The 23,253-nt window shown below is 44.9% G+C and overlaps 2 protein-coding genes across 2 annotated transcripts; both read right to left on the bottom strand.

The window, feature by feature from the left end:
• Window positions 1–1,017: 1,017 nt before the first annotated feature.
• On the bottom strand, window positions 1,018–9,625 carry LOC123744270 (uncharacterized). Its single transcript, XM_045723195.2, has 3 exons — window positions 5,362–9,625; window positions 4,874–4,998; window positions 1,018–4,666 (listed from the first exon to the last, which is right to left on the bottom strand). Exons 1-3 carry the CDS (start codon window positions 5,642–5,644, stop codon window positions 3,578–3,580), a joined length of 1,497 nt encoding a protein of 498 aa, XP_045579151.2. The 5' UTR covers window positions 5,645–9,625; the 3' UTR covers window positions 1,018–3,577.
• Window positions 9,626–9,722: 97 nt separating this feature from the next.
• Window positions 9,723–22,639, bottom strand: LOC106610091 (uncharacterized). Its single transcript, XM_014209253.3, has 3 exons — window positions 22,154–22,639; window positions 12,028–12,152; window positions 9,723–11,432 (listed from the first exon to the last, which is right to left on the bottom strand). Exon 3 carries the CDS (start codon window positions 10,982–10,984, stop codon window positions 10,133–10,135), a length of 852 nt encoding a protein of 283 aa, XP_014064728.3. The 5' UTR covers window positions 10,985–11,432; window positions 12,028–12,152; window positions 22,154–22,639; the 3' UTR covers window positions 9,723–10,132.
• Between the last annotated feature and the right edge of the window lie 614 nt (window positions 22,640–23,253).

Here is a 23,253-nt window from a genome sequence, read left to right as displayed (position 1 = left end):
TGAATTTGAGGCTAAATCCATGGAGGCCCCAAAGATAATCTTTGGTGGCTTGACTTAATTACAAGACTAGGAGCTAAAGATACAAAATCCTTCAAGCAACCTCGCACCCCAAAAAATCTAATTTCCGATATCTGAGACCACTTGTTTTGAGCAGATTACAATAGCCCAAACATTTAAAAAAAAAACAAAAAAAAAACATAACTGTCTTTTTGTCAGGCAGGACCATACAGCACTGAATGAGAGCACATATGACTTGGAAAGTCTTAATCAGCTATCAAAAAGTAAAGCTTACATTCATCATACATATTCATAGTTGACATTTCCATCTATTGTATCTCTGTGTTTTACAGGTCTATATTTCTTAGATGCATTAAGATATCCTAATGTTGTTTATGTAGGTAGAACTACTATCTAAAAAATGTGGGGGGCTTGCCACTAGCCTATTATATTCATTATGATCTAAAAGGCTAAACTGATCCTAGATCAGCACTCAGAGGCTTGGTGGATACGGGCCCTGACCTAATACCATTCAGACAGTAGTTCAGTGGGCTCACCTCAGTGCTGCTCAGCTGGTTCCTCTGTGGGTTCAGGAGGAGGTGTTCCCCAGACCCTCCTCACACCCCTCCTTCACCAGCAGCACCTCTGGACCCTCATCCTCCTGGAAGAGACAGGTGATAGACATACACTCACACACACACAGAGCTAAAACACACTTTCAACATGGAGTGCCTACCCATCTCCACTACATTTGAGTCCTATACTGTAGTTACAGAATGACTTCATTGTTGTTAAACCCATCATGGTGGACATAAATATGATGTGGGTAAATATGAGTCAGCTATGATAAGTCAAAATTAGACAAACCTTAAACTATTTATGTTTACAGTAGGTGTGTGTGTGTGTGTGTGTGTGTGTGTGTGGGTGGGGATATTGGTTATAAAGCGCTGTTGGATGTATGCAGAATAGGGTGAGATCAGATGTGATGTATACCAAAGAGTCTCAATGAAAGTCTTAGAATGAAAATTCCCATTTTGTCTTTATTAAACATAAGTGTTAAATACACAATATTAAAACTACAAATACACGTCTCTCTGCGTGCCTGGCAGACATCTCAGCTTAATGTCGGCGCAGCACCTCAAGCTCAACAAGGAGCTGCTCTTCCTCCAAGGGAAGGCCTGCCCGCTCCAAGACCTCTCCATCACGGTTGACAACACCACATTGTCCTCCTAGAGTGCAAAGAACCTTGGTGTGACCATGGACAACACCCTGCCATTCTCTGCAAAGCAGCGACTCGCTCCTGCAGGTTCATGCTCTACAACATCCGTAGAGTACGACCCTTCCTCATACGGCGCAGGTCCTAATCCAGGCTCTTGTCATCTCCCGTCATGACTACTGCAACTCTATTGGCTGGGCTCCCTGCTTGTACCATCAAACCCCTGCAACTTATCCAGAACACTGTAGCCCGCCTGTGTTCAACCTTCCCAAGTTCTCCAATGTCACCCCGCTCCTCCAGTGGCATCCAGTCGAAACTCGCATCCACTAAGACTAGGGTGCTTGCCTACGGAGCAGCAAGGGGAACTGCTCAAACCCTACATCCCAACCTGACCACTGTTCTGCCACGTCTTGTCTCTAGGCCGTCCCACACCTACGAGGGATCAGCTCCCGCTCAGCCCAATCAAAGCTCATTTCTGTCCTGGCACCCCAATGAAAGAACCAGCTTCCCCCTGAAGCTAGGACACCAGAGTCCCTGCCCATCTTCTGAACATTTCTGAAACCCAATCTCTTCAAAGAGTATCTTAAATGAATCCCATCTTAAATGAAGTGTTAAACACATCAAAATATATTTTATATTTGACATTCTTCAAAGTAGCCACCCTTTGCCTTGATGAGAGCTCTGCACACTCTTGGCATTCTCTCAACCAGCTTCATGAGGTAGTCACCTGGAATGCATTTCAATTAACAGGTGTGCCTTCTTCTTAAAAGTTAATTTGTGGAATTTTCTTTATGCGTTTAAGCCAATCAGTTGTTGTGACAAGGTAGGGGAGGGTATATTTGGTAAAGAAAACAAGTCCATATTATGGCAAGAACAGCTCAAATAAGCAAAGAAAAATGACAGTCCATTGTTACTTGAAAGACGAAGGTCAGTCAATCTGGAAAATTTCAATAACTAGTGCTTGATGGTTTTCGCAAAAACCATCAAGCACTATGATGAAACTGGCTCTCATGAGGACTGCCACAGTAAAGGAAGACCCAGATTTACCTCTGCTGCAGAGGATAAGTTCATTAGAGTTAACTGCACCTCAGATTGCAGCCCAAATAAATGCTTCAGAGTTCAAGTAACAGATACATCTCAACATCAACTGTTCAGAGGACTGCATGAATCAGGCCTTCATGGTCGAATTGCTGCAAAGAAACCACTACGAAAGGACACCAATAAGAAGAAGAAACACGAGCAATGGACATTAGACCGGTGTAAATCTGTCCTTTGGTCTGAGTCCACATTTTTGATTTTTCTTTCCAACTGCCGTGTCTTTGTGAGACGCAGAGTAGGTGAACGGATGAAATCCGCATGTGGTTCCCACCGTGAAGCATGGAGGAGGAGGTGTGATGGTGCTTTGCTGGTGGCACTGTCAATGATTTATTTAGAATTCAAGGCACACTTAATCAGCATGGCTACCACAGCATTCTGCAGCGATATGCCATCCCATCTGGTTTGGGCTTGGTGGGACTATCATTTATTTTTCAACAGGACAATGACCCAAAACACACTTCAAGGCTGTGTAAGGGCTATTTGACCAAGAATGAGAGATGAGTGCTGTGTCATTCGTCCAGCCTGAAGAGGCACCAGAGGATCCACGCTGGAGTGAAATCCTATGATATGATAGTCCCGCCAAGCCTCCACAATCACCCAACCTCAACCCAATTGAGATGGTTTAGGATGAGTTGGACTGCAGAGTGAAGGAATAGCAGCCAACACGTGCTCAGCATATGTCGGAACTCCTTCAAGACTGTTGGAAAAGCATTCCTCATGAAGCTGGTTGAGAGAATGCCAAGAGTGTGCAAAGCTGTCAAGGCAAAGGGTGGCTACTTTGAAGAATCTCAAATATATTTTGATTTGTTTAACACTTTTTTGGTTACTACATGATTCCATGTGTTATTTCATAGTTTTGATGTCTTCACTATTATTCTACAATGTAGAGAATAGTAAAAATAAATAAAAAACCTTGAATGAGTAGGTGTGTCCAAACTTTTGACTGGCACTGTATATGTTTATATATGCCACATATGACACAATGGCTGAATGCAATATTCTACCCAGGAATATTCATCACTGAAATGTGTTACTTTTGTTATTACAAAGGCATCTGTGGACCTTTTGCCCTGACAATGAAATAAAAATTAATCTTTGACTTTAATGTAGGGTTTCAGGTATAGAGTGGAATGGTTTTTCAGCTGGTGTATACTGAGGTAGCTCCTCTCTGAAAACCTCTTCCCGCAGTGCGTACACGCAAACAGCCTTTCTCCCGTGTGGACCTTCAGGTGCATCTTCAGCTGGTGCTGGTGGGAAAACCTATTTTCACACTGGGGGGCAGCTGAAGGATTTCACTCCTGTGTGGATCCTCTGGTGCCTCTTCAGGCTGGACGAATGAGAGAAGTGCATATGACACTGGGTACAGCTGAAGGGTTTCACCCCTGTGTGGACCCTCTGGTGGATCTTTAGGTTGCCAGCCTGGGCAAAGCGCATGTGACACTGGGTACAGCTGAAGGGTTTCACCCCGGTGTGGACCCTCTGGTGGATCTCCACCTTCTGGAGGCAGCTGAAGCCTTTGTTACAGAACATGCAGAGGAAAGGTTTCTCTTTACTATTACCTGATGTTCCTCCCCCTCCCTGAGCCTGGGCCCTTTGGTCCTTTGAATTCAATAGCTGATCGAAAAGGACACGGCTGTGGGAATTCGAAGACCCCATTGATGTGGACACTGGGTTGCGATCCCTGAACGCGTGTAAAGGGGAGTGGGTGGCGACATTTGGATTCGTCTCTAAGCTTTCCTTATCTAAGAAATCTCTGCCTTGTGAGTGTCCTCCTAAGTGAGTCTGGTCTGCATTCCATGTCAGAGGAACACCTCCATCCACTTCATCTACGACTATAACCTCTCCTTTCTTATCTAGGCACCCTTCAGAGTATACACTACTACTGTACCGGTTCCAGTCCCCTCTAGACAGATCCGTCTGTGTCTCTAAAGACAAGAGCATGTTGCCAGGGTCCATCTCTGTAGTGTAAGAACAAGACGGATCATCACCACCAGTGTCTAAGGTGTCACCATCTCCACGGGAATGAACCTGGCTCTGGTGAAATACCGGAAAGTACTCTGAGCCGGGAGCAGGAGGACAGCCCAGTGGCCCCAGCCTCTCTGAGTCAGATCCTGTATGTAAGAGCCTGTGTGTTAAAGTCTCCTTGTCTGTCTCTGACTTGAAGACGGCGTTCGGCATTCCACTGACCTCCGTGATGCTGCGTTGGGTCCTAGGCGGTGCTGGGGTGGAGTCCTCCGTAGCTATAGGGGACACTCCAACCGCTCCAGTCTGGATGTTTCTGCTGTGCCGTGGATCCTCCTGTCCTTCAGCCTTCTCCAGCTTGACTCTAGGACCTGCAGTCTCTGCATCTGCAGGCTGACAAGAAGAGAGGAGGTTATTACCGGCACATGAGTTTAATTGGATAACAATGTTGCAGGGAAGTCTCACAAGCCTCCCTATGGCAGATAAATTAGGATGTACATGTAAGCAAGTGAATAGCTGATGGAAGCCTTTCTGAAATAAACGGGCCACATTTGATTTACAAATAACTGGAATCTTTTTATGCAACACTATTACACTAACCTCTATCACGATAACGTCCTTGGTTGAGGTTCCACTCCCCTCATCAACAGTGATTGATTGGTCATCTCTCCATCTATTGCGCCCCGCTGGCTTAACAAAGCTGCTGTGGCCTCCAGTGAGATGTCCTTCACCCGAGAGAGTGATTGGAGGAAAAGAGGTGTTTAGGTTTGCTACTGTCAATGCTCAACACTATATTGTACACCATTGACATTGTCTAGAATTGGCAAGGATGTAAGGTAACACTTTGTATAACTTCTTGATATACTATTTATAGATTTATGTTCCATGCGTCATATTGTTTTCAATTAGTAAATAACAGAATGTAGTAAATCAAGAAAGTCGTTAGAATATGATAGTGTCTTTGTGCAAGATGGGGAATTATCCAAAAATTGACCAAGACACAATATTGGTTAACACATCGTAAGTCACAAATGCGCAGAGGGGAAGGGGGCGACAAGCCCCGCAGCTAGGCCCTCTGAAAAATGTACCTCTAGCCATTCCTCTGTATCGGTCGAGTATCTTGACACTACTGGGACGACTGCCGGGGACGCGCTCTCGCATTGTCCTCTCTGCGCGCTCCCGTGACACCTTCAGTTCCAGAAGCTGTAGTTTCCTCCGCAATGCCGTGTTTTCTTTCTGGCTTTGAGACATTTCCAATCGAAACACTGCATAGTCGTCGTCTACGAGTTTACAGATCTCTGCCACGGCTGCATTCGCTAGCACCTCCATGATGGAAGTTATTTGAGTGTGAAAAACCATACAGTTAGCCATTGTTAGCTAACGTTAGCAGCTAGATAACATCTATCAGCCAAGTCCTGTCTCCAACACGAACTAAACACTACCTGGGAAAAGTATGTGATGCTGTGCCGCTAAATTAGTCATATTTGGAGTTACATGGTTTAAATAAAGGTCGAAATAACAACAAAAACGCTAACGTGGAAAATGTTTATGGTCACTGTTCACTTCCGTTTAAACTGAAGAGAAGTGATCATATTGGTTGGCGTCATAGCTCAAAGGGTGTGGTTAAATGAGAAAGTTACACGCGCTGTTCTTTGATTTACTGTGCTGCATATAGATGGTAGCTCATGCAGTCACGAAAGCTGCGCGTTTCCAAGGGGCAAAAGTCAGCCTGTTGTTGTGATTCTGGAGCTGTTGGTTAACCAACAACTGCAACAATGTATTTGAGATACGACAAGTGCACATTGTACAAATGTATTTATGTTTTCAATAAACATTGGAGACAAAATATACCTTACATGTTGTCAACAATCTAAGCCAAACCTATCTGTTTTGCTCCGTTATTGTGCATGTGTCGGTTTTGTTGCTAAACAACCAATCCATCTATTACTTACACATCAAATCTCCTAAGATCACTATCTTTCAAGATGAGAGCAGACTTGTTTAAAAAGAACAGTGTGTTAGCAATAATATAATAGAAAATAATGACTTTATTCCATCTACACCTCAGTAAGGTAAATATTAAACTGTCCTTGTTCTAGCCTAGGTTTATTGTCTCTCTAAAAACAGGTATTTATACAAGCCTGTTTCAAATGACAATTTAACAAAGGGTCAATAAGGGGTATGTGGTTAATTACCCTCTTAACCCAAGACACTTCACACGATAACCATAATATGTCAGATAAAGAATGGTTCCCAGTTATCCCATGTGTACATCTCAAGCCACACTGCTACGATTTCTCCCCATTGTGGACACTCCTATGTCTGATAAAGCTACTCAGGAAGGAGAAGCTCTTGTAACATAGTTTGCACTTGAAGGGCCTCTCCTTGGTGTGAACGGTCTGGTGCTTCTTCATATAGTTCTCATCAGTGAAGCGCTTCCCACGCATGTGGCAGGCTTTCGGCTTATCGGTGTCCGTCCTAATACTCGCCCTCCCATGTTGTGACCAAATGACACCAGAGGTGGTAGAAGCAGGATCCACCACCCTCAGGTGGTTAGTCATTGAGCTCCCTCCTTGACCTCTAGCCATTGTTTGGGTGTTATTGGGAGTGTGTGATGTGTTATAGGCTAGGTATCTCTTGTGGTGAACGCCCATCCTGACCCTGTCTGTATTGGTTGGGTAACTCTGAGGTAGCTGAGGAAGGCTAGAACCAGGTCCAGGCCCAGTCTTTGTATGAACCCATTCACCAGGCATTAGATGAGATCCTGAAGGAGAAGACAGACTTCCTGTTAAGTCTCCCACCACTCTCTGTGAATCCTGAAGCCCAGAGTGACCTGCTCTGTTTATTATGGATACTGTGGTGTTAATATCATAGTATCAGGAGGGACTATCAGCTTCCTCCCTCCACTGACCGTGAAGAGAAGGGTCTGGGCTGCAGACTGGATCCCTGATTGGAGCCTCTGGGTATATCTATTTGAATTCAATCCCTTTTTGACAGCACCCTTTTTGATTGAAATGAAACCTTCCATACATATTTGCCCAATGTAGAAGTGCTCAGAAAGTGACTTTTTGGACCTGAATGCCAAAACATTCTCAAGAGGTTTGGAACCAGTTCAGGGAACAGAACCGAAAACCGGAAAAGAACGAAACAGAACCGGGAACAAAAGTGATCTCTAGTGTTCCGGAACAGAACAGTGATCTAGGGTTCTGATTCGTCTGAGCTCAGTCCCTGCAATGATACATAAATAACCATGTCAGTCAGCACAGAGTCAATTTTGTATTAAACTTTTACAGACACCATCACACCAACCATCACCATGTCATCTACTCTGCCTCATCATACTCATTATTTCCTCAGTTCACCTCATCCAGTTCCCCACTACATCCAAAACCAACAGAATTAACTGCAAACAAACTACCATTACATGTCACTATACTCTATACATGGGCCGTGTGCATTTTTACTGGTGTATCCTGAGTTTGATCTTCTCTGAGAACCTCTTCCAACAGTGGGTACAGGCAACGGCCTCTCCCGTGTGGATTTTCATGTGTATATTTAGAACCTCTTCTCACACCGGGGTCAGCTGTAGGGTTTCTGTCCTGTGTGGACCTTCTGGTGCCTCTTCAGACTGGACGAGTGGGAGAAACTGTCCAGGCACAAGTGGCAACCGAATGGTTTTTCCATCGTGTGCATCCTCTGGTGGATCTCTACCTGTTTGGGGAAACTGAAGGCTTTCCCACAGAACGAACATAGGAATCATTTATCTTTGGCGCTGCCACCTTTACTGATTCTTTCTCTACTACTGTCATTTACCAATGGGCTTGTGTAGCCATTTAGTGTTGATGAACTGGCATTTGTCTGAGGTCTGGTTTAACATAAGGAGAGTGTGAAGAGGACGAAGGCCAGGGAGTGTCTGTGTTGTCGCAGGGTCCATGTTCCAATTGATAGAATCTATAGAAGGCGGGCTGGCCATGGTCTCTACCAGTCTGTTGTCATGGAGACTAAGTTTGGATGTTTTGTGTTTGACTGTCTGTTTCTGATTGTGGTTAACAGTGTTGTACCCCAGCCCAGAGTTGAGGATGCTGTCCCATCCACTGACCTCCAGTTCTGGTCTGTTCGGTGATGCCGTCCCCTGGGCCCTTGGCTGCACTCGTCTGAGTCTGGAAATCCAAGATGGCCACCCATGTGGCAAGAATCGTGCAAGCAAACAGGCGGGCCACAAATAACAGCGCAGTACAACAGTGGTGTGCAGAACGACATCTCACAACGCATAACTCGTCGATCCTTGTCACAGAGTGGCTATTGCAGCACCGGGTTCCACTCCTATCAGTTAAAAACAAGATGATGCTCCAGTGGGCACACCATCACCAACACTGGAGGAGGGAAAAACATTGCCTGGTCTGACTAATCCCGGTTCCTGTTGCTTCATGCTGATGGCAGAGTCAGGATTTGGTACAAGCAGTATGAGTCCATGGACCCATCCTTCCTGGTGTCAACGGTACAGGCTGGTAGCGGTGGTGTAATGCCGGCCAGTCTGCAACAGCTGCGCGATGCTATTGCGTCAGCATGGACCAACTTCCACGTGGAACGTTTCCAACTTGTAGAATCCTCGCTCCATAGAATTCAGGCTATTCTGGAGGCAAAAGGGGGTCCGTCCCGGTACTAGATGGGTGTACCTAATTGACTGGCCAGTGTCCTGTATGTCTCCCTTACCTTGCTCCTCCCATCTTTAGTCCACTCAGCAGATCAATACTCTCTGGTCAGTCTTCTATTGTTTCCTCTTTCACCAGCAGCAGATCAGGCTTCCCATCCTCCATGTCTTCTTCATGTGCCCTTGACCCAGGCACTCAACCCTAATTGCTCCTTTAAGTCCCTTTGAAGCTACAGCAACAAGATATCAATTTGTTTTTGCTGTTCTCCAAATTGCATTTTAGAGTTTTAAATTGTGTAGAAATGCAGTAAATAAGCTTAACTATTATAGAAATTCCATGGCCATGGTTCCCCAGACCCTCCTCACACCCCTCCTCCTTCACCAGCAGCACCTCTGGACCGTCCTCCTCCTGGAAGAGACAAGTGATACAGATTACACAGACATACACTCCCTCAGGTATGTACACACTCCCTCAGGTATGTACACACGCACAGATAAATACCCTTTCAACATGGAGTGTTTACCCATCCCCACTACGTTTCAGTCCTATACTGTAGTTCCATAATGACTTCATTGTTGTTAAACCGATCATGCTGGACATAAACATTGCTGTGGGTAAAAATAAGTAAGCTGTGATAAGTCAAAAGTCAGACCAACCTGACTAACTATTTTGACGTGTACAGTAGGTTTGTTAGTATTATTTAGTTATTTGCTTATAAAGCGCTGTTTTGTGTATGCAGAATAGGGTGAGATCAGATATGATGTATGTTAAAGGGAGTCTCAATGAAAGTCTTAGAATTTAAAAGTCACATTTTGTGTTTATTAATCATAAACACGTTTGAAATACACCATATGAAAACCACGTCTCAACAAAAAATCTGCATGAACTTAATAAACTACATAAATTCTCATTAAAAGTGTCTTGGGGAAAAAACTAAAGTAGTTGAATGGAAGTAATGAAATAGGCATTTGTGAACATTATATAGCCTACACAGTACAAACACAATATATAAGACTTTTTAGGCTTATATATCTACCATGTCTGGTTGCAATATTCTACCCAGGAATATTCAACACTGAAATCTGTTACTCTTGTTATTCCAAATGCATCTGTGGATCTTTTCTGCTGACAACAATGAAAATGTACCTTTGTCTTTAATGCAGGGTTTGATCTAAACGTCTAATGAGTGGAAAGGTTACTTTCTATGTTATAGAGTGGAATGGTTTTTCTGCTGGTGTATCATGAGGTAGCTCCTCTCAGAGAACCTCTTCCCGCAGTGCGTACAGGCGAACGGCCTCTCTCCCGTGTGGACCTTCAGGTGCATCTTCAGGTTGCCAGCCTGGGCGAAGCGCATGTGACATTGGGTACAGCTATAGGGTTTCTCCCCTGTGTGGACCCTCTGGTGCCTCTTCAAGTCACCAGCCTGGGCGAAGCGCATGTGACACTGGGTACAGCTGAATGGCTTCACCCCTGTGTGGACCCTCTGGTGCCTCTTAAGGCTGGACGAGTGGGAGAAGCGCATATGACACTGGGTACAGCTGAAGGGTTTCACCCCTGTGTGGACCCTCTGGTGGATCTCCAACTTCTGGAGGCAGCTGAAGCCTTTGTTACAGAACATGCAGAGGAACCGTTTCTCATTACTATTGTCTGGTGTTGTTCCCCCTGCCTGCGCCTTGGCCTTTTGGTCCTTCGAGTTCAATACCTGATTGAGAAGGATGTTGCCGTGTGAATCGGAAGGCCCCGTTGTCGTGGACACTGGGTCGCGATCCCTGAACCCGTGTAAAGGGGAGTGGGTGGCGACATTTAGATTTGTCCCTAAGCTTCCACTGTAATCTAACAAATCTCTGCCCTGTGAGTGTCTGTCTCCTAGATGACTATCTGCATTCCATGTGGGAGGAGCGTCACCCTCTACTTTCACAGTCACCTCATCTACGACTATAACCTCCCCTTTCTTATCTAGGCACCCTTCAGAGTATAGACTACTACTGTACTGGTTCCAGTCCCCTCTAGACAGATCATTCTGTGTCTCTAAACCCAAGGATATGTTCCCAGGGTCCATCTCTGTATTGTAAGAGCAAGACGGATCATTGCCAGTCTCTAACGCGTCACCTGCATCTCGATGGGAATGAACTGTCCTCGGGCTTGGGTTACCGTAAAGTAAATACTCTGAGCCAAGAGCAGGAGGACAGCCCAGTGGCCCCAGCTCCAGTCTCTCTGGAGTCTGGTCCGTGGTCAGATCCTGTGTGTAAAAGCCTTTGTGTTACAATTAAAGTCTCTGTGTCGGTCTCTGACTTGAGGACAGCGTTCAGCGTTCCACTGTCCTCTGTGATGTTGGCTTTGGTCCTGGGCTGGGGCGAGGCGGTGAGGTACTTCGTGGCTAAAGGGGATGCCACTCCAGCCGCTGCTTCAGTCTCGATGTTTCTGTTTTGTTGTGGGTCGTCTTCTTCAGTCCTCTCCTGCTTGACCAGAGACGGTCCTCCAGGACCTGCAGCCACTACATCTACAGACTGACACAAGAAGAGCTGAAGTTATTACCGGAACATGAGTTGAATTGGATAACAACGTCAGACTGAAGCAGCGGCTGGAGTGGCATCCCCTTTAGGTGACTGTGGCCAGTTTATTTTGGGGCTCCCGAGTGGCGCAGTGGTCTAAGGCACTGCATCTCAGTGCTTGAGGTGTCACCACAGACCCTGGTTCAATTCCAGGCTGTATCACAATTATTATTTTTTTATTTTTTTATTTGCTAACATGTACATCCTAAATTATAGCTTGTGCGACATGTTAGCAAATGAAAAAAATAAAAAATAATAATTAATCCTTTATTTAACAAGGCAAGTCAGTTAAGAACAAATTCTTATTTACAATGACTGCCTACCCTGGGACAAACCCTAACCCGCACGACGCTGGGCCAATTGTGCACCGCCCTATGGGACTCCCAATCACGGACGGTTGTGATACAGCCTGGAATCGAACCAGGGTCTGTAGTGACGCCTCAAGCACTGAGATGCAGTGCCTTAGACCACTGCGCCACTCGGGAGCCCCAAAATAAACTGGCCACATTTGATGTACTGTCATTTTTTTATGTTACACTATGACACTAACCTCTATCACAATAACATGCTGGGTTGAGGTTCCACTCCCCTCATCAACAGTGATTGGTTGGTCATCTCTCCATGTATTGTGTCCCGCTGGCTTCACAAAGCTCCTGTGGCCTCCAGTGAGATGTCCTTCACCAGAGACAGTGATTGGGGGAAAATAGGTGGTTAGGTTAACTACTGTCAATGCTCAACTCTATATAGTACACTATTGACAGTTTTGACAGGGTCGTGTCCGAATGCCCATACTTGCGTCCTAAATAGTATGCCGTTTGAGTATGCAAAAACAAAGTGTAATAGTATGCGACATTTAAAAAAATCTAGTATACTTGAAATATTAATTTCGTCTTTGACAACAGCTGATCATTTAGATAAGGGGATGCGCTACCGAAATCAACGAATAGCGTGAAACAACCTAATCGCGCGTGACGCATTCACAGTATGCGAAAATAGAATGTTTTATAGTATGTGAATTTTCAATAATCGAGATGGTTTAAATGCCAGGATGTTATACTCATCTCAGCTCTTTATCTAGTAGAATTAGATGCACACTTTTCCATAATGCATTGGAAGAGGTGAGCTGAGAGTGATTTGCCCTATTTCTCTTTCAGTAGCCAAACAAGTAGGCTACTTAATTGGGAAGATGTAGATTTTGTTCTCATTAATAATTTGAGTATTGAATCGTAGGCACTATATCGTTGAAAACAGAAGTATTTTTTTTTCACCCAAAGAGAATTTCTGTTTTCTCATTGAAAAGTGTTTCTTGTTCTCTTGGCCATCGTCAGAGCTTTTAAACTAAATACTACACCATCTTTTGATTTCTGAACGTGCCGGCACCGGGGATTCGGGATGTGACTGCGTTACTTATGTCATGTTAATTAGGCCTTTTGATTTTAACATATAAATTGTTTTAGTTTTGCAGGCTAGGCTACCTATTTAATGTATTGATGAAGCCTTACCAGTGATTCTGATCTCGTTCCCAATGATCCGTGCTTAGTTTTATGTTGCTGTCCAGGGGTTCTGAATTTGCGATGCATCCGACTGTCCACGTTTTTCTGTGCAATAGCCTTTTTATTTGAACATTTGATGTGTGTACTAGGTTATTTCATTTATATACGGTGCATTCGGAAAGTATTCAGACCTCTCAACTTTTTCCAAATTTTGTTACGTTACAGCCTTATTCTAAAATGTATTTAAAAAACGTTGCCCTCAATCTACCCATAATGACAAAGCGAAAACAGGTTTAGACATTTCTGCAAATTTATTACAAATAAAAAAACTCCCAAAGGTGCTTCAACAAAGTACTGAGTAAAGGGTCTGAATACTTGTGATATCAGTTTTTTATGTTTAATAGATTTGCAAAAAAAATACCCGTTTTTTTTCTTTGTCATTATGGGGTATTGTGTGTAGAACGAACGCCGCAGCCCGTCTGATGTTCAACCTTCCCAAGTTCTCTCACGTCACCCCGCTCCTCCGCTCTCTCCACTGGCTTCCAGTTGAAGCTCGCATCCGCTACAAGACCATGGTGATTGCCTACGGAGCTGTGAAGGGAACGGCACCTCCATACCTTCAGGCTCTGATCAGGCCCTACACCCAAACAAGGGCACTGCGTTCATCCACCTCTGGCCTGCTGGCCCCCCTACCTCTGAGGAAGCACAGTTCCCGCTCAGCCCAGTCAAAACTGTTCGCTGCTCTGGCACCCCAATGGTGGAACAAGCTCCCTCACGACGTCAGGACAGCGGAGTCAATCACCACCTTCCGGAGACACCTGAAACCCCACCTCTTTAAGGAATACCTAGGATAGGATAAAGTAATCCTTCTACCCCCCCCCCCCCCCATAAAAGATTTAGATGCACTATTGTAAAGTGGTTGTTCCACTGGATATCATAAGGTGAATGCACCAATTTGTAAGTCGCTCTGGATAAGAGCGTCTGCTAAATGACTTAAATGTAATATAAATGTAGATTAAGGGGAAACAAAACCCAATTTCATCAATTTTAGAACAAGGCAGTAACGTAACAAAATGTGGGGTGTGAATACTTTCCGAATGCACTGTATGTTACAGCATTTTGGTTTCACTAATTCATATGTTGAAATGGAACCTAATTCTGTTTCTGTCTTCAGTTTGAAATAGGATAGATGGGCTATGGCAGGGGTATGCGCCCCTGTTCTTGGAGTGCTGCAGGTACTGATATGTTACGTTTCGTATGGTATGTATTCATTTGTGGATGCCGTTTTGTTGCTAACCTTACTTTGCTACCTGCCCACTTTACGGTTTTTACTTTTTAATTACCGTTTATATTTTTAGTTTTTCCCTCGCTCAACTTTTTCACTCCGGACGCTTTATTTGGACGTGGTTCGTCAGGACCTCCACCAGCCGAAGCTAAGTAGTAACATTAACATGTGCCTTCTAAATTGCAGTCGCTGTACTCATAATATACAGGAGAACGATCGCTGTGCTGTAAACCCAGATTCAGACGCAATCGTTAGGCAAGGGTAATTTAATTGTAGGAAAGGATGAAACAGCGTCTGTGCCACCAATAAGTACAGATAGTAGTATAAATCCCTTCTCACAAGTTCCCGCAACCGGACAATTTTCTTATGGCTTCTGGAAGGAATTGCTGTGGGAATGCTCAACCGGTGTCGCTCATTCAGCCGACAGAAACTTTCAACCGGTTCTCCCAATTAAGCAGCGAGTTGGAGTCAGAGGCCGAGCCTTCTCTAGTCCTCCCGTTACGGGGTCTGAGACGCCGAAGCCTCCCACCGTTAGCTCTGACAAATTGAAAACCCTAGTCATTGGCGACTCCATTACCCGTAGTATTAGACTTAAAACTAATCATCCAGCCATCATACACTGTTTACCAGGGGGCAGGGCTACCGACGTTAAGGCTAATCTGAAGACGGTGCTGGCTAAAGCTAAAACTGGCGAGTGTAGAGAGTATAGGGATATTGTTATCCACGTCGGCACCAACGATGTTAGGATGAAAGAGTCAGAGGTCACCAAGCGCAACATAGCTTCAGCGTGTAAATCAGCTAGAAAGATGTGTCGGCATCGAGTAATTGTCTCTGGCCCCCTCCCAGTTAGGGGGAGTGATGAGCTCTACAGCAGAATCTCACAACTCAATCGCTGGTTGAAAACTGTTTTCTGCCCCTCCCAAAAGATAGAATTTGTAGATAATTGGCCCTCTTTCTGGGACTCACCCACAAACAGGACCAAGCCTGGCCTGTTGAGTGACGGACTCCATCCTAGCTGGAGGGGTGCTCTCATCTCATCTACGAACATAGACAGGGCTCTAACTCCTCTAGCTCCACAATGAAATAGGGTGCAGGCCAGGCAGCAGGCTGTTAGCCAGCCTGCCAGCTTAGTGGAGTCTGCCACTAGCACAGTCTGTGTAGTCAGATCAGCTATCCCCATTGAGACCGTGTCTGTGCCTCGATCTAGGATGGGCAAAACTATACATGGCGGTGTTCGCTTTAGTAATCTCACTGGAATAAAAACCTCCTCCATTCCTGCCATTATTGAAAGAGATTATGATACCTAACATCTCACAATAGGACTACTTAATGTTAGATCCCTCACTCCAAAGGCAGTTATAGTCAATTAACTAATCACTGATCATAATCTTGATGTGACTGGCCTGACTGAAACATGGTTTAAGCCTGATAAATGTACTGTGTTAAATTAGGCTTCACCTCCTGGTTACACTAGTGACCATATCCCCCGCACATACCGCAAAGGCGGAGGTGTTGCTAACATTTACAATAGCACATTTCAATTTACAAAAAAATACGACCTTTTCGCCGTTTGAGCTTCTAGTCATGAAATCTATGCAGCCTACTCAATCACTTTTTATAGCTACGGTTTACAGGCCTCCTGGGCCATATACACCGTTCCTCACTGAGTTCCCTGAATTCCTATCGGACCTTGTAGTCATGGCAGATAATAATTCATATTTTTGGTGACTTTAATATTCACATGGAAAAGTCCACAGACCCACTCAAAGGCTTTCGGAGCCATCATCGACTCAGTGGGTTTTGTCCAACATGTCTCCGGACCTATTCACTGCCACAGTCATACTCTGGACCTAGTTTTGTCCCGTGTAATGCATGTTGTGGATCTTAATGTTTTTCCTCATTAATCCTGGACTATCGGACCACCATTTTATTATACGTTTGCAATCGCAACAAATAATCTGCTCAGACCCCAACCAAGGATCATCAAAAGTCGTGCTATAAATTCTCGGACAACCCAAAGATTCCTAGATGCCTTTCCAGACTCCCTCCGCCTTCCCAAGGACGTCAGAGTACAGAAATCGGTTAACCACCTAATGGAGGAACTCATTTTAACCTTGTGCAATACCCTAGATGCAGTCGCACCCCTAAAAACAAAAACCATTTGTCTTAAGAAACTAGCTCCCTGGTATACAGAAAATACCTGAGCTCTGAAGCAAGCTTTCAGAAAATTGGAACGGAAATGGCGTAAAACCAAACTGGAAGTCTTCCGACTAGCTTGGAAAGACAGTACCGTGCAGGATCGAAGAGCCCTCACTGCTGCTCGATCACCCTATTTTTCCAACTTAATTGAGGAAAATAAGAACAATCCAAAATGTATTTTTGATACTGTCGCAAAGCTAACTAAAAAGCAGCATTCCCCAAGAGAGGATGGCTTTCACTTCAACAGTGATAAATTCATAAAGTTATTTGAGGAAAAGATCATGATAATTAGAAAGCAAATGACGGACTCCTCTTTAAATCCGCGTATTTCCTCAAAGCTCAGTTGTCCTGAGTCTGCACAACACTGCCAGGACCTAGGATCAAGGGAGTCACTCAAGTTTAGTACTAGATCTCTTGACACATTGATGAAAATAATCATGGCTTCTAAACCTTCAAGCTGCATACTGGACCCTATTCCAACTAAACTACTTAAAGAGCTGCTTCCTGTGCTTGGCTCTCCTATGTTGAACATAATAAACGACTCTCTATCCACCGGATGTGTACCAAACTCAATAAAGGTGGCAGTAATAAAGCCTCTCTCGAAAAAGCCAAACCTTGACCCAGAAAATGTTATTTTTTAAACTTACCGGCCTATATCAAATCTCCCATTCCTCTCAACAATTTTAGAAAAAGCTGTTGCGCAGAAACTCACTGCCTTCCTGAAGACAAACAATGTATACGAAATGCTTCAGTCTGGTTTTAGACCCCATCATAGCACTGAGACTGCACTTGTGAAGGTGGTAAATTACCTTTTAATGGCGTCAGACCGAGGCTCTGCATCTGTCCTCGTGCTCCTAGACCTTAGTGCTACTTTTGATACCATCGATCACCACATTCTTTTGGAGAGATTGGAAACCCAAATTGGTCTACACGGACAAGTTCTGGCCTGGTTTATATCTTATCTGTCGGAAAGATATCAGTTTGTCTCTGTGGATGGTTTGTCCTCTGACAAATCAACTGTAAATTTCGGTGTTCCTCAAGGTTCTGTTTTAGGACCACTATTGTTTTCACTATATATTTTACCTCTTGGTGATGTCATTCAGAAACATAATGTTAACTTTCACTGCTATGCAGATGACACACAGCTGTACATTTTGATGAAACATGGTGAAGCCCCAAAATTGCGCTCCCTGGAAGCCTGTGTTTCAGACATAAGGAAGTGGATGGCGGTAAATGTTCTACCACTTAAACTCTGACAAAACAGAGATGCTAGTTCTAGGTCCCAAGAAACAAAGATCTTCTGTTGGATCTGACAATTAATCTTGATGGTTGTACAGTCGTCTCAAATAAAACTGTGAAGGACCTCGGCGTTACTCTGGACCCTGATCTCTCTTTTGACAAACATATCAAGACTGTTTCAAGGACAGCTTTTTTCCATCTACGTAACATTGCAAAAATCAGAAACTTCTTGTCCAAAAATGATAGAAAAATTCATCCATGTTTTTGTCACTTCTAGGTTAGACTACTGCAATGCTCTACTTTCCAGGCTACCCGGATAAAGCACTAAATAAACTTCAGTTAGTGCTAAACACGGCTGCTAGAATCTTGACTATTGATCATACACTGCTCAAAAAAATAAAGGGAACACTAAAATAACACATCCTAGATCTGAATGAATGAAATAATCTTATTAAATACTTTTTTCTTTACATAGTTGAATGTGCTGACAACAAAATCACAGAAAAATAGTCAATGGAAATCCAATTTATCAACCCATGGAGGTCTGGATTTGGAGTAACACTCAAAATTAAAGTGGAAAACCACACTACAGGCTGATCCAACTTTGATGTAATGTCCTTAAAACAAGTCAAAATGAGGCTCAGTAGTGTGTGTGTGGCCTCCACGTGCCTGTATGACCTCCCTACAATGCCTGGGCATGCTCCTGATGAGGTGGCGGATGGTCTCCTGAGGGATCTCCTCCCAGACCTGGACTAAAGCATCCGCCAACTCCTGGACAGTCTGTGGTGCAACGTGGCGTTGGTGGATGGAGCGAGACATGATGTCCCTGATGTGCTCAATTGGATTCAGGTCTGGGGAACGGGTGGGCCAGTCCATAGCATCAATGCCTTCCTCTTGCAGGAACTGCTGACACACTCCAGCCACATGAGGTCTAGCATTGTCTTGCATTAGGAGGAACCCAGGGCCAACCGCACCAGCATATGGTCTCACAAGGGGTCTGACGATCTCATCTCGGTACCTAATGGCAGTCAGGCTACCTCTGGCGAGCACATGGAGGGCTGTGTGGCCCCCCAAAGAAATGCCACCCCACACCATGACTGACCCACCGCCAAACCGGTCATGCTGGAGGATGTTGCAGGCAGCAGAACGTTCTCCACGGTGTCTCCAGACTCTGTCACGTCTGTCACGTGCTCAGTGTGAACCTGCTTTCATCTGTGAAGAGCACAGGGCGCCAGTGGCGAATTTGCCAATCTTGGTGTTCTCTGGCAAATGCCAAACGTCCTGCACGGTGTTGGGCTGTAAGCACAACCCCCACCTGTGGACGTCGGGCCCTCATACCACCCTCATGGAGTCTGTTTCTGACCGTTTGAGCAGACACATGCACATTTGTGGCCTGCTGGAGGTCATTTTGCAGGGCTCTGGCAGTGCTCCTCCTGCTCCTCCTTGCACAAAGGCGGAGGTAGCGGTCCTGCTGCTGGGTTGTTGCCCTCCTACGGCCTCCTCCACGTCTCCTGATGTACTGGCCTGTCTCCTGGTAGCGCCTCCATGCTCTGGACACTACGCTGACAGACACAGCAAACCTTCTTGCCACAGCTCGCATTGATGTGCCATCCTGGATGAGCTGCACTACCTGAGCCACTTGTGTGGGTTGTAGACTCCGTCTCATGCTACCACTAGAGTGAAAGCACCGCCAGCATTCAAAAGTGACCAAAACATCAGCCAGGAAGCATAGGAACTGAGAAGTGGTCTGTGGTCACCACCTGCAGAACCAATCCTTTATTGGGGGTGTCTTGCTAATTGCCTATAATTTCCACCTGTTGTCTATTCCATTTACACAACAGCATGTGAAATGTATTGTCAATCAGTGTTGCTTCCTAAGTGGACAGTTTGATTTCACAGAAGTGTGATTGACTTGGAGTTACATTGTGTTTGTTTAAGTGTTCCCTTTATTTTTTTGAGCAGTGTATTACTCCAGTGCTAGCCTCTCTACACTGGCTTCCTGTTAAGGCAAGGGCTGATTTCAAGGTTTTACTGCTAACCTACAAAGTATTACATGGGCTTGCTCCTACCTATCTTTCCGATTTGGTCCTGCCGTACATACCTACGGTCACAAGACACAGGCCTCCTTACTGTCCCTCAAATTTCTAAGCAAAAAGCTGGAGGCAGGGCTTTCTCCTATAGAGCTCAATTTTTATGGAATGGTCTGCCTATCCATGTGAGAGACGCAGACTCGGTCTCAACCTTTAAGTCTTTGTTGAAGACTCATCTCTTCAGTAGGTCCTATGATTGAGTGTTATCTGGCCCAGGAGTGTGAAGGTGAACGGACACGCACTGGAGCAACGAACCGCCCTTGCTGTCTCTGCCTGGCCGGTTCCCCACTCTCTACTGGGATTCTCTGCCTCTAACCCTATTACAGGGGCTGAGTCACTGGCTTACTGGTGCTCTTCCATGCAGTCCCTAGGAGGGGTGCGTCACTTGAGTGGGTTGAGTCACGGACGTGATCTTCCTGTCCCGGGTTGGCGCCCCCCCCCCTTGGGTTGTGCCGTGGAGGAAATCTTTGTGGGCTATACTCAGCCTTGTCCCAGGATGGTAAGTTGGTGGTTTGAAGATATCCCTCTAGTGGTGTGGGGGCTGTGCTTTGGTAAAGTGCCTGTTTGGCCCTGTCCAGGAGTATCGTCGGACGGGGCCACAGTGTCTCCCGACCCCTCCTGTCTCAGCCTCCAGTATTTATGCTGCAGTAGTTTGTGTTGGGGGGCTAGGGTCAGTCTTGTATCTGGAGTATTTCTCCTGTCTTATCTGGTGTCCTGTGTGAATTTAAGTATGCTCTCTCTAATTCTCTCTCTTTCTCTCTCTCTCGGAGGACCTGAGCCCTAGGACCATGCCTCAGGACTACCAGGCCTGATGACTCCTTGCTGTCCCCAGTCCACCTGGCCGTGCTGCTGCTCCAGTTTCAACTGTTCTGCCTGCGGCTATGGAACCCTGACCTGTTCACCGGACGTGCTACTTGTCCGAGACCTGCTGTTTTCAACTCTCTAGAGACAGCAGGAGCGGTAGAGATACTCTGAATGATCGGCTATGAAAAGCCAACTGACATTTACTCCTGAGGTGCTGACCTGTTGCACCCTCGACAACCACTGTGACTATTATTATTTGACCCTGCGGGTCATCTATGAACATTTGAACATCTGGGCCATGTTCTGTTATAATCTCCACCCGGCACAGCCAGAAGAAGACTGGCCACCCCTCATAGCCTGGTTCCTCTCTAGGTTTCTTCCTAGGTCCTGGCCTTTCTAGGGAGTTTTTTCCTAGCCCCCGTGCTTCTACACCTGCATTGCTTGCTGTTTGGGGTTTTAGGCTGGGTTTCTGTTCCCCACTTTGTGACATCAGCTGATGTAAGAAGGGCTTTATAAATAAATTTGATTTGAATTACCCATTTCGTATGATATGTTACATATTTGCAGAACTTACAATATGTTATGAATTTGCAAAACATATATGTTACGAATTCTAGCTAGGGGGCTAACGTTACCTAGGCTAGGGGTTAGGGTTAAGAGTTAAGTAAAAGTGTTAAGGTTAGGGGAAGGGTTAGCTAACATGCTATGTAGTTGCAAAGTACCTAAAAAGTAGTAAGTAGTTAAAGTTGCCAATTAGCTAAAATGCTAAAGTTTTCCGTAATGAGATTCAAACTTGCAACCTTCGGGTTATCCGACTAAACTTTTTGCCTTAAGTAACCATCTGCCTTATGTAACCATACCAAACATAACATATCATACTAATTTGGTCTCCCGGATTTACATTTACTATGTTACATCTAGTCTATGAGACCAGGCTGACCCCTGGGCTACAGTGTAGGTCGAATGTGACAAGTTTCCTATAACCAGCCTGAGTAGGCCTATAACTCTATTCCTATTATATTTAGAGGAATTCATCGATTTGGAAATTAGCCATTATCAGGTTGGTTAATGTAATGTCTGTTGAATTTGTAAAAATCCAACCGCACTCAGCCCTGCCCCACCTACTCAGCCAGTCATGAGTAGCTACTGCGTTGCGGCCGTTGCATACTGCATACTTTTTTACTAATGGTACAATGGTACTTGCTAAATAGTATGCCACGATGAGTACACTGTTTGCAGTTTAAGTATGGGTATTCGGACACAGCCACTGTCTAGAATTGGCACTGATGTAAGGTAACACTTCGCATAACTTCTTGATATACTATTTATAGATTATGTTCCATGCATCATCTTATTTTCATTGAGTAAATAAAAAAATATGGTTAGAATAGGATGTGTCTTTGTGCAAGATTGCTAAGTAATCAGGGGAATTATTGCATACTATCCCAAAACTGTCAAAGACCCAATTCTGGTTATCTATGTGGTTAATAACGCATCTAAAGTCACACATGCGCAGAGGGGAACGGGGCAACAGGCCCAGAAGCCTCGTCGTCCTGCTAAATGTACCTCTTGCCATCCCTCTGTATTGGTCGAGGATCTTGACACTACTGGGACGACTGGCGGGGACGCGCTCTCGCATTGTCCTCTCTGCGCGATCCCGTGCCACCTTCAGTTCCAGTAGCTGTAGTTTCCTCCGCAATCCCCGGTTTTCTTTCTGGCTTTGAGTTATTTCCAAACGAAACACTGCATAGTCGTCATCTACGAGTTTACAGATCTCTGCCACGGCTGCATTAGCTAGCACCTCCATAACGGAGGCTATTTGAGTGTGAAAAACCACACAGTTAGCCATTGTTAGTAGCTAGCTAGCGTTACCTAGATAACATCTATCAATATTTTGAGTTCCGGGGTTAATACATGTCTAAATAACAACAAAAACGCTTAACGTGGAAATTGTTCTTGGTCGTTCTTGATTCCGTTTACTTGGCGGTCTTAAACGCTTAAGGTGCATGCCGCCACCTACTGTGCTGGAGTGCGTGGTCAATCACGATTCTCAAAGCTACTTTGGTAGAAAAGAAAACAAACCCATAAAAATAAATCCTCATACTACTAAGAAAATAAAAAAGAGCCCTACTAACTTCCAACAGACCTTCTCCCATCCTCCAAACCCCTTCCAACCCCCCCCAACCTTAATGACCCGACACTTAAATATCTCCCTCTCCTCAACATACCAGTAACAATACAACACATGCTCCACTGTTACATCAACCATGCACTCCAGACGCATAGCATTATGCTTACTTAACACCAGCTCTAACTTCCTAATCTGACCTTTGAATCTTGGTCCATCGACCTTTCTTTAGAGGACATACAAATCCTGGGCCTTGGGCTCAGAGTCCCACCTCTTCTGCCACATATCTATCAAAATGGCTCTGATCTTACATTTGACCTCACCTCTACCCAGTGGTAGAGTTAATCTGTTTGTCTTCTACATACAGTATTTGAACGTCTAATTCAGGAATGTATACGCCTGTTCCTGTGCGACCACTATCTGGGTCGTTTACTTCTTCATGTGATTTTCCGGCAGACTGGACGCTTTGATGCATATTGCTGCTGTTCACAGGTCGGAGTGTGAATTGTACATTTTGGTCCCAAAAAAAAGAGAAAAG

The sequence above is a fragment of the Salmo salar genome, chromosome 08, assembly GCF_965601325.2.
Source record: "Salmo salar chromosome 08, fSalSal1, whole genome shotgun sequence".
Taxonomy (NCBI): Eukaryota; Metazoa; Chordata; class Actinopteri; order Salmoniformes; family Salmonidae; genus Salmo; species Salmo salar.
Note: the sequence above shows the minus strand (reverse complement) of the source record. Positions and strands in the feature narration are given on the sequence as shown.

Coding starts and splice junctions, on each gene's coding strand:
- LOC123744270 (XM_045723195.2), bottom strand. CDS start 5,644: ATGGCTAACTGTATGGTTTTTCACACTCAAATAACTTCCATCATGGAG. Junction 4,999..5,361: donor ATACAGAGGAATGGCTAGAG/GTACATTTTTCA, acceptor TCTCGGGTGAAG/GACATCTCACTGGAGGCCAC. Junction 4,667..4,873: donor AGGACGTTATCGTGATAGAG/GTTAGTGTAATA, acceptor TCTTCTTGTCAG/CCTGCAGATGCAGAGACTGC.
- LOC106610091 (XM_014209253.3), bottom strand. CDS start 10,984: ATGGACCCTGGGAACATATCCTTGGGTTTAGAGACACAGAATGATCTG.